General features: G+C 42.9%; 1 protein-coding gene across 4 annotated transcripts in view; it reads right to left on the reverse strand.

The window, feature by feature from the left end:
• Nucleotides 1-16,760, reverse strand: part of osbpl10b (oxysterol binding protein-like 10b) — a 75,638-nt gene that overhangs the window by 31,768 nt on the left and 27,110 nt on the right. For all 4 annotated transcript variants that reach the window (XM_006635615.3, XM_015357001.2, XM_015357002.2 and 1 more), the window contains exons 4-6: nucleotides 16,480-16,674; nucleotides 7,742-7,949; nucleotides 1,109-1,272 (exon numbers count right to left, since the gene is read on the reverse strand). In XM_006635615.3, the coding sequence (XP_006635678.2) occupies nucleotides 1,109-1,272; nucleotides 7,742-7,949; nucleotides 16,480-16,674 (567 nt within the window). The remainder of the gene's footprint in view (nucleotides 1-1,108; nucleotides 1,273-7,741; nucleotides 7,950-16,479; nucleotides 16,675-16,760) is intronic.

Genomic DNA, 16,760 nt, shown 5'->3' on the forward strand with positions numbered 1-16,760 from the left:
CGCACTCTACAAGAATGACCAAAAACAACCAGTTCTGGGTTAAAAATCAAGCTAGACAGCCTCCCAGATGGCAGCTCTGATCCAAAACAGACAAGGCCATGCTAGGCTGGAACACACAGACCAGAGACACGCAAACCTTTGTGTTTGAAGATATGTATATAAACCTCACCTCAGACACATGAACCAAAGTTCACGAGGAATCAAGCTTTTCCGATTCAGGCTAACCAGCAGAGATTTGGCATTAAGTTTGCAACTCTGATGAAATATATTTCAAAATACAAACACTTTCTATCATAGCCGGACCATAAGATAAGAGCAAACCTCTCTCCAGTGGCAGCAAAGCAAATTAAATGAATGAAGATAGACAACTTATCTGATTGCAGGGAGGACTGTAACGAAGCAAACCAATAAAGCCTGGATAATAAGCAGCGAGACAGACAGGAATTATGGAACTCCTATCTCATATAGAAAGCAAATTTAACATAAGCAGATTAATTCTTTGTCCGCTCTATCTGTACCAGGCTGTAGTGAAGATATTTCAAGTATTTTTTTTCACCGAAATAGTACTACATACATATTTAAAACAGTTAACAATCTGGCACAAACCTTAGGCTTTAAATTCGGTACAATAATCTGAAAGAACACACCAACATCACCATTTCTGTGGATGATTTCAAAATATACTGCTGCTGCACAAGACTGCTATAAGTACACTTAGGATTAAAACATACACACCTTGCGAGTCTACAGATGTCAAAATCCACGCCAGTAAACCACTGTAATGCAAGAAGTTGAATAGACAGCAGCTACCATCAAAAGAACACTTATTTAGCCACAATAATCATGCTTTTGCTCTAGGATCACAAAAGCTGCTGGACTTCCTACATCTAAGGATCTAAGCGGGCGCCAACACCCTCTGATCCAGCCTGATACCTCATTAACCCATTATGCCTGCAAGCTAAGATTGAACCTTTTCTGATGAAAAGAAGCAAATTTGTGTGTACACCCCCCACCCCCCCACCACACACACAGCCTGAAACATTTTTGAAGCAAACGTACCCCCAGGAGACTCTCCCCCCCCCGCAGCCGAGAGCGAGCAGGACCTTACCTCCTCGCCCTGGGGAAGGCCCGTGCTGCTCAGAGACGGAGCCGGGGAAGGTTCTGCAGACCAGGACAAGTGGGCACTGGCCGAGGTGAAGGGGGTCAGGCCGCCGTTCTTCAGCTGCTCGGCCGACTGCGACGCCTTCGGCCCAGGCCAGGCGGGCACGGCCTCTGCAACACAACCGGGGACACGTCACCAGCCAGGCCCCCACCTCACTCCGGACAAAGCACCGCTTCCAACAGGGAAATGGCCTACAGACGCGTTTTTCGGGTGTCACGCTGAATAACCTGCCTCACTTCATTGCTCCATTAAAGCAGAAAGTACTTGGGAATATCCGAACTCTCCAAAGGTTTAACGAGACAACTTCCAAACTAGGGAAAAAAAGAAGAATGAAGTGTCACGCCACCTCCAGATCAAGCAAGTCTGACATCGAATTAAGAGGGATTCCAGTTTTCTAACGGAGCCCTCCTACATCACATCCCACAGTCTGAGCCGTCTACCTGAAGGTTTCTGCAAACGAGCCCAGGGGGTGTCCTATTCCACACAGAGCTTCTCCTTCTCCTATCTGCTCCTCTCCCTCCCTCTAGAGCCAATTATTCAATTACAACAGGTGTGTGTCTCATTTTCACCTGCTTTCTCTCACTAACCTCACAAGGTAATTAAAAAAATTCAAGGTACAAATATATTATTCCCCATGTAAATGTAACAAAACAAGATGTATTATCATTATGGCTAATAAGCGCAGGAGATGCATGTGCTCAGGATGTAATTACATATTTATAGGCATTTTCCCACATATTCATAACTACCCATGAAGAGTTCAGTATTTTACAGTGGGACAATTTAATTCACAACATACTTCACAAATCTATAGCGCAAGTAAAAAACACTGCCTACATAAAGAAGTACTGAACATAATCTGCAATTAGCTTTAGTTCCCTATTAGAAGTCTTTTGCACAACTGACTCGTTATTTCTGATAAACACATTTCTAAAAGGTAATAAGCAGAAACTGAATGGAGAAGCCAGAAAGAGTTCTGAAAAAATGTATTACAGAGAACAGAGGAGATTCCACCCAAACATCTTCTCTTTCAGGTTCCAGCCCATTTGCAATGCAATGGTACCTGACAGTTTAACATTACTATAAACACAGAGTAATTCTAAACAAATATAATGCAAATAAAACACAAATAAGAAATGAAATAACAGAGAAGTGTAACTAACACTACCCATTTGGCGTGTTCTGTATTATATGACAGACCTAGAAGAGGAGTTCCCAGACAGGAGCTGAGAGTCTGGAATCCAGCATATCTTCTGTCTCTTTAAATTGCCAACAGCTGAAGGCCACAGAGAGTCAATAACTTGGTGCAGATACACCCTAACAGGATCGATTTAACACCTTTCCCTTGTGAAGAGCTCTTTATTACTTAAGGGGACAGAGGAAACCAGCTGGATTCAGGACTCCAAGGAAACCCTGTTATAAAAAAAACCTGTTCCATTTTTCATCATGAGATGAAAAGCTCAATAACAAGGATCTACTCATCTTAAAAAAATCAACATGCCAAGACCTTAAAATAATTCATCTCTGTTCCCTTTCCGATACTTTAGGAGATGTACAGTATATGAAGCTCTTACTGTGATAGTGACGTCTAGACAGCTTCAAAGAGATGCCACTGCCCTTGTTAAATTGACCGTATACTGCATCTTATTTGACAGCACTGCATCTGCTCTCGTTGGCTGGCTCCTGCTACCTTTCTGGGTGAGCTCGTGCAAAGCAGCATGGGAAATCACGGCTGGCACTCTTGGTGATAAGACACTATCTGAACCAAGTGCACTCTGGGTGGAGTAGGGTCAGGGGGGCATGCAAATCATATACCATGCATAAAGGAGAGCATGACCACAGTCAAGCAATACAATCATACCCATGTCACCCCTGTGCGCAGCGCGATGTCAGGCAATAATAAAGTCTGGATCTACTCCCAAGACTGTGGGATCATAATAGGAGCACGTGACGCTAATTCTGTGTGATAATCCAGCTGGGTACATGACCAGGCCAGGCTTGCTGTACCAGTCTGTGAACCTCAGGGCATGACGCATAAAGAAGTAGAACTTCTTGCCAGATTATTGGCAGTCAAATAAGAAGTCTTGGGAGATGACGCAAATCCTTAAGAGCTGATAGGTAGAATGAGGCTCACTCTCTAATGTGAAGACTCGAATTTCACCCGCACTCGAGATCTGATGTTTGCCTTGCAGCCTTACAGCGTTGCAGCCCCTCTTTCCAGCAGCTATCTCACCCTGCAGCTCACAGCTGGCAGCCTGCTGAAGCTCAGCAGGTGTGAGCCTGGTCAGTACCTAGCCAGGAGACCTCCTGGGAAAGCTAAGGCTACTGCTGGAAGAGGTGTTAGTGGGACCAGCAGGTGTCGCTCACCCTGCGGTTTGTGTGGGTCCGGCCTCACTGTGGTCATTTAAAATCCCAGGGTGTTTCTCGTAAAGAATAGGGGTATTGCTCCAGTCTCCTGCCCCCAATTTCCCGCTGGCCATTACTAATCACACCTCCTAATAATCCCCATCCCTGACTTCATCTCTTTGTTCTCCTCCCCACTGATTGGTGAAAGTGTGGGGAGAGTTCTGGCCCACTTTGACTGCTACACACTGGTGCCGGTGGAGTTGAGCCCCCATTACCTGCAAAGTGCTTTGAGTGAAGTGTCCAAAAAAAGAGCTCTATCACTGTGAGGATTATTCTTCTCATGCAAAATGTATTTTTCACATTGCAGTACAACTCTATCCTGGTGACCTTCGTTCGTGAAAACTCCAATCTGTGAATGTTACATCAGCAAATTGTGAAACCTTACAGGGCAGGACCTGGAGTAGATAAACAAAATCTGAACAGGCTACTCTATTTTTTATATTCAACATAGTAGCTACGTTGCCTTTACATAGAATTGTATTTGTATATCGGCCTCAGTTTCTTACACAACATTCTGAATAATGATGTTAGGCTTTCAACCAAAATTAAATTTGATTCATTAACTTGTGAAGTTGTATATTTTGTGTTGAACCAAAACTGAAACCATACAGCAGTAATTACATATTTCCTAGTTTTAAAAGTTTCTCTTTTAATTTGATACAAAAAGAAGTGATAAAACTTTTAAAAATCAATTCATCCAAGAACTAAATTAATGGCCACCTGGCTAAGCTATATTGAATTTAGTGTATGTTTTCACACTGATAACAAATCCCAGAATGCTTCTACTAAATCATTTAATAACACAAAACATCCATTTGAATTTCTCTGCTGTATGAAGGTTAATATCAAGACAATTTCTGATGACTCTCTCCAAAGGCCAAGACTTTCTGATCGCCTTCTGACTGAAGAAGGTCCGCCTCAGCATGTGAAGGCTGCAAAGGAGCAGGTAAAAGTTTCTTCCATGCTGAAAGGTAAAGCGTGGAATTTCTCATTCCGCACGGGATGAACCTTTACCTGTGCCTTTGCAATATTAGAGGAAACCTGGGTCAGCACAGCACGTGGCCAACAACTGAGGATATTCTCAACATCAGCCTGGCCTAACCAGAACAGAAACTACTGAAGGTGTGGTGGAGGACCTGTAAACAAAAATTAGTAAGCCACAAATCTGGAACTGAACGGCATGAGTTACCAATGGCAACAAGACTTTGAGTAAAAATGAGCTGACAGTCAAGAGAGGTGAAAACCAGAAACATTTTAGATGGGGGAAAAAAGGGAGTGAGCTCCTAAGTGCACAGGCTGGACTGTGGCGCCAGCTGTCGGTGACCAGGTCTTGACGCAGCGACGCCCAACAGGCCGAGCGCTGCCAGGGGGGCAGGACTGAGTCAGCCTGGCTGGGCAAGGGTGGCTCAGCAGCAATGGTTAGTAGGGTCACGACAGTAAGCCGACAGGTCGCTCTAAATAAGAGAGGTACAGAAAAAACTGAATTGAATACATTTTGTGTCGCAATAAACAGAGGAAGGGTGTAATATTTCTAGTTTCACTGTAAGAAGTAAAAGTGGGAAAATGTGGTTCATGGTAGAATGCCCAACGTCATCGCACCAACCCCGAGCCTCGCAGCCCCCGATACTTTCGAATTCGAGGCGGCTGACTCATCGCCTCGCTATACACCCAGTTTTAATCCTCCTCCCAGCTGCTGGAACACTCCGCCAAAAGCAAGAAAATAACATGCTCTGCCGCTGTGGGTAGGGCACTTATAAAAAGGAAGACGGAGTCAGGATAAGAAATCTGCGAGGATTCCTCGCCCTCCCGTTTTCCAGAATGAGGTCTGCGCTTGTCTGATAACACTCCTGCACAAAGGATTCTAGACAAAACGTGCATCTCTCAGCTCCCTCACTTTTCACTGCCAAATCCTTAGCTTCATCTTAAGAATGTCTAACAACTGTTAAATACCAACTGAAAAGTAAAGATCTACGAGACATGCGTACTGTAGATTACAGATATTTGCCTTCAGGTCCAACATACATAAATCCAGCTTTTAGAATCAATCCGTTTTAAACCATTCTGATATCCTACATAATGCATTAGCAAGGTCGTATATCTACACAGATCAGCACAAACAGTAGCAAAATAGTCACTATTTACATTTTTGAAACAAATAATGGGTTTGGGCTGATAAGAAGTGCGGATACAAGGGTTAAGTGCATAAAAATTGTGCAAGGATTTCACGTATGCAAATAAAGTACATAAAATTGAAAAAGCTAAGCTACCCTTTCAATCTTAAGCACCTTACATGTTTATGTAGTAATTGCAGCCACAGCTTAAAACCCTAATGGGCTGGAAAGGCGGGGATATTGAAACCCTAAATAGTCAAAAACAACACACCTGGCGATTGCACCTGGAATCTTTCTATAATTCAAAAGAAACTACTATCAGAAAGTACCAGCACAGAATCTAAAATGAGTGGGAAAGGGCTGTATGTGGTAGAAACAGGTAAAAGTATTTGGTATAATTGGTGAAAGCAGAAAAGAAGTGGGATAAGTGGGCTTGAATCTGTCAGTCTCAGAACCGCACAGCACGCCCCTGTCTGTCTGTGATCTGGCACAGCGAGAGTCTTCTGCAACTTGCAGTTTCTTTTCCTTGCATCTCCCAACAGCAGTGAAAAAGAAATCTTCCATCAGCCCAGGCAGAAGCTAGTGAAACTGGAGCACTGAAGGTGCAGGAGCTCCAGGCGGCCGCAGGCTGATTATGCTCGCTGTGCTGCCCTGACAAAGAGACACTGCCCTCCCCACTGAGTGTGTTCCCAGCACAGAACCAGACAGCTCAGAGCTAACGCCCTCCTGTTCAAGGGACAGATGACTTTTCACTTGATGTTTTATTGTTGTTTCTTCTGAAATGACCCTTCAGTCCAATGCACTGCAGCGCTGGTCATTTAAAGTTAAAAGTGGGAGCAATCTGATATTCATCCTCTTGACTATGAATTCATGCACCTCTGAGCAACTCCATTCCCACTGCATGCTGAAGGATTATGCAGCCATGCAACCTTTGGGTGCTTCTGTATACATGTCTAAGCACATTAAACCTTGGGTTTGGGTTTCTGAAGATACTGCTGCCTTCAATCATGCCATTAAACCAGTGCTGGGATTCTCCAGTCTATCTACAGTACAGCAGTTTTACTCAGGTACTGTAACATGCAACAGAGGTGCTGCTAAACTCTCCTTTTATTACTTGGGTTTATCTCTGATGTGCAGCAGGCAGGCAGCATGAGGGAGCTTTGGATACTTGCTGTACAGTCTTCCTTCTCCCGACTACTTGCCTGAGTTGCAACACACAGTAACTGCAGACATAAAGGACACGACCACAAGCACATCATCAACACAGCAGGTTCTGTTGAAACGGTGTATTGTTCTTTTACATTCTGTGTCTGGAAAATTCAGAACAAATACTCGTTCCCCCCCTACAGAATATACAGTAGAGCTCAAGAATGGTTTCCATGTGCTACCGCTTTTTCTAAGACTTGCAGAGCACTGTTTGAACTGTACTTGTCTCTAGAAATATGTTCTGTCCGCGTGGTTACTCAAGGAAAACGTAGAGAATGGGTCGAACGTGTTTAATCAGAACCCCGTCCTTTAATTCACAACCACTCAACACCTTAGAGAGGAGAAATACACGACCGTTTAAGTAAGTAATCACTTAATGAATTAGTTAGCAACTCGCAGGGGTACAAAACCAGAGCAATTGCAGCCCTGCAAGACAGAGTGTTAAAGGGCTGCTGAGCACTATATCATAAAAATGCAAATATTAGCGCTGTCCAGTCCATTTCATTATTAGGATTAATATTGAATGAGGGACTTTACCATCCATTTTCATTTATATATTTAGAACCAAGGGAATTTTTGTAATTTCAACTATTTCTATCCAGGAATGTAATCTGTGCTTTGTGAAGTCCTCCCCCCCCCCCAAATTCCACCGCCCAGATTTCCGGGCGTGGCTTATATTCAGTGTCGGCACATATTCGGGTAAACATGGCACGAGCCAACAAGACCGTGAGCAGCATTAACCAAACCCGGGTCCCAGAAAGAAGAACTAAAGGTTCTGAGCAAGAGGAGACCTTCACTTCCTCTTCTTGCCCTCCCTGGACGCCCTGCAGCGCGAACGAGCAGCGACCGGACTCACCAGTGGGCACCCCCCTGCTCTGCTGGGTGGCCTGGCTGACGTTCTGCTGCAGGATATTGAGGCACTCTCCCAGGCAGCTGAGGGTGGCTGCTGATGTAGCTTTGAGCAGCAGCAGATCCGGGTCCAGGGCGGACAGCGGCCCCTTGGCAGGGAGGGACTCGATGGAGTGCACCAGGTTCTTCTGCTGTCCCTCGGCCTGGCTCATGATCTGAGTGACACGACAGGGGAAGGCAGGGTCAGCGACCGGGGCTTTCCGCCGGCTGCGGGGCAAGACCGGGCCACGGAGATCAGAGGGGCTCCGTCGTGCGAAAACCTTTGGAAGCACCGACTCATAATTCTGCTCCTGCTGCAAACACGGATGTCATAGGACTATGAGAACGTAGCGCAAGTAAACAACCGGATTGTGTCTTCATTCGTTCATTTGCTTTCAGCGAATGTTCTTTTTGATATATATATACACACAAACAGGCAATTGAACAACTGTTATTGAAAGTATAGCATTACTCTCATACCAAGTTTGCATTTTCTGTATTGAATATGTTTATTAAATAGTGCTACATTTAAATTAATATATACTGAGACCTGAAAATGCAACCAATGAGTAATGGAACCAATAGCATTTGTTGTGTTTTTAATGTCTCTCTTTATACGTTTTGTTTTAGATTTCTGCACTGCATACTACCATTCTAAACAGAGCAGACTTTTTCATTCATAACCATTTCACCATTACCACTACAGTATAATGTTTTGACCACTATATGACACATTAAGCAATTCTTGACTCCTTATTAAGTGAAGGTGTACTGTGTTCTCGATTTATTTATTTAAGCACGCGGAACTTGAACTCCCGTTCACACGGGTTAAGGGTAATACACCATACAGTGTACAATGTACAGCGTGCTTGCGATGTCTTCATCGAAGCAGTTCCTCTGTGCTTTGTCCCCAGCCCTGTCTGCCCACCCCTCTAGTGCCTCTGGAGGTAAATTAATTTGCCAAGAGACAAGGGCAACCTCCAGTCTTCACGCACTGAGGACTTCAACTGAGGTTGTGAACCCTGCGGAAATGACATCTGAATTAGACTATCCTCACTGCAGGCAAAGAGCTCGAAAAAAGCTAATGACCACGAACGGCAACACGGAGCCTCTCCTGCAGACGATCAGACTGCCCCCTAAAACCCTGTGCTGAAATCACCTTCACTGGCAGATTTTTCTCATTTCTGTCTTATTCCCTTGCCCCCTGAAGCTCTGTGCATTCATATCCCTAATCTTTTTTTACATAAACGTAATCTAGTCAATTCTGCATCTTCGAATAACCATCTCATTATTTCCTTTCCGTAACTCATTGTTGTTTAAATCGGATATTTCATTGAGGAGCCTTGAGGGATCTTCAGAGGCATCATGTTTGCTTTTTAAGATTTATTGCTTCACCACTTTCATGATTCATTTAAGAAATTTTAGCCCACAGAATAAAACACCGGTCACAGGCTTTGCTCCTAATTACTCAAACATACAGTACTTCCACTGCTGGAAACAGGATTCTTAAAAGCCACATTCAGAGAGAGGGATTCAACCACCTGTTTTAGTCCCAAAGGCATCACTACACTGACAGCGCTTTAGCAGGGAAAATTAATATAAATTACATGACAGGATACAGCCATCTTTCCCAGGTCAAACTGCAAAAAACTATAATGCTACTGTTATGGTTTGAGAAGCTTTATGCTCTTTGAAAAACTGTTGAGAGTAGCAAGACACAGGGCCTGCAAGAATGTACAAAAATACAATACCATGAAGCCACTGAATTTAAAGGTACTTACTGTACTCTGATACATAAGGCAACACTGCCCTCATTTCTTAGCGGATTATAAAGAATGTAAAATTAATTATCTCATAGGGGAAATACTTATTCCTTTGAAAAGGGAGGAACAAAATATTATACAGAGTCAGCAACAGAAGCGTCTTGAATCATCCCCATTATCTGACCTCAAAGCTTCTAGCTGTCTGTCGAAAATGCTCCGGGGCCGTTATCGAAATGCACCATGGGAATTGCTAGTGTAATTTGAAGTTGCCTCTCAGTGAAAATCAATTCCGTCTGTAGAAGGCATGGGTTTTTTTACATACAGTAACTCCCGCATTTGTGTGGGACTTTCCTGGGTGATAGATTTTATCGGGGTGCCTCCCACCCCCCGAAACATACTGGCTGGCTTTGATTTGCTGTTCTAAGGTCAGGCAATGAACTGGCGTCCCGTCCAGGGTCAGATCACTCTTGTGCCTGCTGCCTGTTGTTGCAACCCCACCACGACAAGCAGCTTTCCAAAAACACGTTGGCTAGGAAATTTGTGTAAGTACAGCAAATTCTTGGGAGCTTGTAGGGTCCAGGAACCGGGGAATGGGAAGGGATCGGAATTCTACCCAGCAGAACGGAGGTAGAGTGATCACTTGTGCACCAATGACATGTGGTCTTCACATGACCTCCATTTCAGACAGCATCCTCTGCAGAACGTAGCCCGCAGACGCCTAGGTGCCAAAATCAAGAGCACAGCATTAAAAAACACATCTACTCTACAAATACCCATAAAGACATTTTTTACACCCAGTCTAAGAACCGGAAGTGCATCCCACTGAAGTGCCTGCAAGAGCAATTAGCTCATAAATGGCTGTTTTGGAGTGCTTTAGAGAACGTATACAGACTGATCTGATATATTTCAAGAGCAATGAACTATATTGTACTTTGCCGGAAAAAAAAAAAACTCATGGATAGTAGATCCCCCAGAAAAGTGCTTCAATCCATCACTGGAAACCAAAACACATTAATTTCTCCCTGTGGCTCAGGGAGCAGTAAGACATCTGGGCAGCAATGAATCACTGGCTATAAAAGCCTCCACAGGACAAATTATAAGGAACTCACAGGTGTGACAAGCTGCCTTCCATCTTATCTACTGCTAACGGATGCCCAATAATAAATTTCAAACAGAGCAGGGCAGCATCTCCCTAAAACCACAGACTGAATCTGTACACATGGAACAGTGCCAAGTGCTGGCTTTAAGTAAAATATAGCTGATGATTACTATGATTACTAGAATCCTTTGTCAATGTATGACCATAAGTACCTGCTGCCCACACAAATAATGCATATTCTCCAACACCTTGCCTCTGTATGAGACACACTGAAAGAATGGAAACTTCTCAAACGAAAACAGTAAGCATGTGGTAGAATTTCAATCATGGCTTAAAAATGCTGTTGTTAAGAAAATAATCCAGTTTTGTCCTAGTAAGCCACAAAAGAATGTTGTTGTTTTTTTTAATCATAAATGATCCATTTTTAGGTTGCACAGGACCCTCTTATGGAGAGCTCTCCTTCAAAACACTTTATAAAGAGTCATGTTACAGCTGTAAGTTAGCAAACCATAATTTTACAAAGGGAGCTTTGCAATCAATGTGCCCATTTATTATATAGTGGGAATCAGCTGAAACCCAGTCAGCCATTTGCACAGCCTGGATCTGAACCAGGACCTTGCAGACAGTAGAGCCTGGAGTGTACCATCAGTGAAAGCCTGCAGCAGAACCCCAGTGCACACGTGTCACGTTCAAAGATCAGTTCTTCACAGCCATCTTTCCCAGCGGTTAAACCTTCCAGAGAAACATCCCAAAGGGTGAAAACAAAACGTCACCTGGTCATGAAAGCAGCAGGAGCTGAACTTCTGTGGAGAGGAACAGAGAGGAAAAGGGACCGACTATTGCAACTTGGGGGACTCCATCAAGATCAGCAGCAATCCAGGCACTCAGGGGGAACGAGTGGAAATTAAGTTCAGGAGACACTTCTGACCCCAGAGCACTGTGGGACTCAGGAGCCAGTTCTCAGGACATGTGGCTGAAGCCGGTTCTATTGGGACTCCTTATGACGGATAAAGAACACTCTGAACACTGAACTGCTAGCACCCCATGAGTGAGATACCTGAACCCTCTTGTGTGTAACTCTTCCCACGTCGTTACCGAATTACAAACAGAGGCAATGGTTAAAGCCATTTCTTTCCTAATTTAGGAATTTCAGAAGCGTCGGTCTGGACTCAAAGCACACATGAAGGGACAAACCGTACTACGCTAATGTGTCAATTGTTTGAAAATCCTGCTTTCGGAAAAAACGTCCTTTCATAAAAACGTTGTCATCTTTCCTTCTTCCTGGCATAGGCTTAGAAACAGAAAATATTACGATGCTATGCTTTATAGAATAGTGCTACGGAAAAGTAAAGTGCTTTAAAGGTGAGAATGGGACAGTATATTGGTTCATAACACACCAAATCAAACAATTTGGCAATGTCAGCTGTGAGAGTAAAAAGAGTAGCATCTTGGATAAGGAACTTGGATACCTACAGTATTCTCATTTCTAATCCTTAATGAAAAATTGATTCCTCTCCATCCAAATGCTCATTTTCTGTCCCACACCAGATGGCTATGAAACACAGACATCCAGCGTTTCCATCAGCAAGTTCATTACAAATAGAAATCGCCTGTTTAACATTCCACAACTGGCACCTTTTTCTCTTCTCTCAACAAACGACAGCCATCATGCAGTAAAAGGAAAAGCCAACTCCACAATGATCTTACAGTGCGTCACCATATTGCACCTCTTGGTACCCACTCAAAAGAGAAATTACAGAATTAAAGCATAAAAGCGAGGGGTATAATAATGAGGAGCTGGGAGCATTTTTCACATTGTTCCCAAGGGAAGCACAGACTAAGACCACTTATCATTTATCATTTGGCTTTTTACGAATGATCTGTATGGAGACAACTTTATGGGGTTTTTTTTTATATATATATTGGGACCATTAAACTCCAGACAGTTTAGAAAAAATCCTTTAATAATGTCAATATACAATAAACTCTCTGATGTTAAAATAATTCATTGGGAATACATAATTTTCTGTCTGCACACCTCTGTTTTTATTGGAAAATATCTGATGGCAAATGCCATAGTTCTCATTTCGGTAGCTGTGCCCCTAAGCTGTTGAAGTGGTGAGCAATGACATTCTCTAAAAGCTCTGAGTGTGTGCAGGACAAGGTGACACTGTTATACAGGTAAGAAGGTCCTCTGAGGTCTCTTTGTTAAGGGCGCATACCTCACTTTGTTTTTAACTTCACTGAATGTAATTTAACTTTAAAAAGACCATTAAACAGAACCAATTTCTTTCTGAAGAGTTCTACATTACCGCAGTCTTGAAGTGCTGAATTTAAACAGGCACATTATTCCAGCCTCTTATAAAGGTACTCTTTGTTTGACAGTGACTCATCATTACGTCCCGTGAAATAAATATCTCAGAATACCAAAACAAAAAGGGCCCTTCACAGCTCTTTTCTTTTACAGGTGGTGTAAGATCTTTACTGCAGTATTTAGTCCTGATGCGGAGAGCTTCACCTGTCTGAAGCAGCAGTTTCTGAGGATATTGAGATGAGACCATCTGAATTCCCTTACAGTGATAATACTGTCGAAAATATTTACCGACAGGTATCCAATTATGAGTTGGTAAAAGAACCAACATACAAGATTCTTTCTAATTAAAATAAATTGCATGCATTACAAACACAAAATTCTGTACAACGCTGCTAGGGAAGATTGCTGGAAACCTGAGCACAACATTTGGAGAAAAAGCTGCATTTCCTATGGAGCAAGCAATAGGTAAAGGCACACAGATACTACACGGGCTCAGCTATACGCCCCCTCTATCCTTCAATAACACACTCATTTCAGTGGAAGGGCTAAAACTGAAGGTTCCCACTGACAAATTATTTCAAAGAAACCTTCTGAAATCCACACCAGATACCCCTGATGTTTTGACAACAATTCATAGAGTGATATTCAATGTCAGTGGCAGAGGGTCAAACTCCTCTGGTAATCCTATTCGAACTCTGGTCATTCCATTCAAATCCCATTTTCCAACTCTTAGAGCCAAGAAGACACATACTGTATGAGCTAAAGGCACTGCTCAGAGCAAGCCATGGAAAGAGTCAGCGTCCGCCACAGACGCCTTCTGTTCTGAGCCCATCAGCAGCCAAAAGAAAACCAGCGTTCCACAGCTCCTCGTTTCCCTTGACTTGATGATGCAGTGCAGTTTCCCCACTGTTTTTACACATCGCTTCTGTCATAAACTGGTAGGTGGATTATTGACTTTTTCAAAAAAAAATGGTAATGGATTCAGCAATTTGCAGAAAGAAAGCAATGATAGCTGCTATTATGTTCTTGTGACAGTAATAAAAAATAACACCTAGAAGAGGTGCTTTATAACACTGCTCTCAGACAGTTCTTTCATTCCCTGGTATTCTGTAACTTCACCCCTTCAGCATTAATTTTTTTTTTTTAAATAGAGAACTCTGTGTTGTCATGGAGACCAGCACATATCATTCTGTAGATGTTTTCATAAAACAAATATATCACAAGGACTGTGTTTATATTTAAACTATGAAATAAACCACAGTGAACTGCTGAACAGAATACTGTGGAAGACCAAGCTAAGTAATAAAGTAGTAAAATATTTACCCATATGACAAAACATTAATACGGCATGCTTCCCTTAAAGGATTTAGGTTTACCCATTTCAAACCACTTTCCTGACGTTTAAAGTAGAAAGTAAATTCACAACACAATGTGTCTGTTATCTATGCAGAATCCTACTTCTGTCCAATTCCACCTACTGAACACTATATATTGCTACACATACAAAACAATATAGAATTTTGAGGGCTAACTAGGACAGAAAAGGCTGACTTCTAAGGTAACATTAACTGACCATTTTGCCTGGCAAAACATGCACCAAGTTCACTCTTATTTAACTGCATTAACATGAACAAAATATCGCCATGTTAACTGTAATCTACAACTATTTTAATTGAAATCTTTAACTTTTTAAATTTCATAGCCATGCGCTTTTGTGTAGAATATATACTACATAATAAAGTTTCTTTGAATATATAAGAAGGATCTTGAAATGTGCACTGCAATCAAAATGTTTTTCAGCCACACTACTACACTATTTTGCTTAAATAGATTTATCAAATGTTGATAAACTGGGATGACTAAAGCATGTTTAAGGATAGCAAGTGAAAAGAACTATTTCTGCTATTTTATGGACATAAAATTGTAAGAATTCATTTATTGCTCCTAAGTTAATTTTTCAGTAACAGCTTTAGAAGAAGGAAATAAATGTAGAAATATGTTGAATTTAGATAACCTGATCCATGACTGAGAAGTTTCCACCAGTAATTTCAACACATACAGCAGCCAGGATACAAGGGAGTGCTCTCTGAAGCACATGTTGGAGAACTTCACTGATATATCCGTTTCATGTGGTTCTCTGTGCAAAGCAACTTCTGCATCAGAGATACTTTGTGTTGTGCTTTTCAGCAAAACAACAACTCTAACTACTCTAACTTCCAATTTAACATCTGAGCCAATTTAATGGGTATATTCAAGTGCTCAGGCTTCAGTTCTGGAAATTCAGAAAGATTCTAAAAATCATCTTACAGCCACAAAAAAAAATCCTGTTTGCTTTAGTCTCTTAAACTTGCTTAAGAGCAGTGCATGAATGTTACCTCAGGCTTAGAAAGACCCAAGGGATAAAAGACGAGGTCATTCCATTAATTTGCAAAGCCATTTCATCAGCACTCGTTAACCCTTCGTCAATCAAGCTTTGTGATTTCATCAGCCATCTTTCAATGATGAGAACTGCTGACATACTGTAGAGCCAGCCAGGCTCTGACTTATTGCAGTGTAAACGCACTGAAAGGAGCCCCTGAGGTTTGTGAGGTGTAGCACATTATGCTTATAGAAACACAGACACCGGGTAACACAGAGTGATGGGGAAGACCAGAGGATTTGTGGGAACATATTATTCTAAAGAGACAGCGAAGGTGATGAGTGGGTATAACACTACGAACAGCAAGCACATTCAGTTACAGGAATTTAGATGAACTAAAGGGCCTCAAATCTAGGGACAGCCTTATAAAATATTCAAAGACAACAGAGATAGGAGAATTGTATAGACTACCAAATTCATATCTTAATTGCAATGCAGTCTTATAAAAATCAGGAAGGAAGTATGTGTGTGTGTAAAGGATGAACTAGTCAGCATGGGAGATTTTAATTTTCCACACACAGACTGAGAAAACCTTCAGGGCCTTCAGTGACCGAAACTGTAGTAGCACACATAGTTATTTTTCTTGCTCAATATGCCAGTGTGCATATGAGAGGAAACACCTATATTAGTGCTGTCTTTTCGAACAATGAAGACGGAATTAGGAAAACAGAGGTAGGACAACCTTTAGGAGATTGTGATTGTGTACAGCATATTGCACAGTAGAACAGAATGATTATCTGGTTAAAACTATATAAACTCAATTACCTAATGATAAACTAGGTAAGCATTAGCTAAAAAGTGTTACAGCAATGCCAAGTAATTACCTTTAGTAAGGGCTGTTTTCTATCTTAAGGCTTCAAACATGGTAATAAACTACGTTCTAGTACTTTATTTTGGGTTGGTGACGACAATACAAATCTTTAGTCAGAACCTCCTTCCAAACGTGGCCATTTTCTGTGCACTTGCTCCACACGCGTGCTGGTCCCACGTCCACACCTTACCCGAGAATAACGAACCGACAGAGGGCGGCGATACACTAGGTGGCCGGGGTTGAGCTCGGAGTGCAAGCGGCCGGGGAAACGCAGGAAGGCCGTGACGGCGACTGCCCTACCTCCTTCACCTCCAGCAGGCGCCCCGGATACTGGTTCTTGGCTCTGCGGGCGGCGGCGGGAGACTTGTGGTGGGTGATGGTGACGATGCTGGACCCCCCGCCGTGGGGCAGCTGTTTCTGGGAGCCGGGCGAGGAGGTGTTGGCGCCCCCGTGTGGCAGGAGGGAGAAGCTCCGGGTCCGGCCGGCCGCAGAGCCCTGGAACAGACAGTGGGGGGGGGGGCGTCAGGCAGACACGCCAGACCGGGGCCCGAGGGGCCGGGCGCACGCCTCCTCGCCTTTGC

Source organism: Lepisosteus oculatus, chromosome 10, assembly GCF_040954835.1.
Source record: "Lepisosteus oculatus isolate fLepOcu1 chromosome 10, fLepOcu1.hap2, whole genome shotgun sequence".
NCBI lineage: Eukaryota > Metazoa > Chordata > Actinopteri > Semionotiformes > Lepisosteidae > Lepisosteus > Lepisosteus oculatus.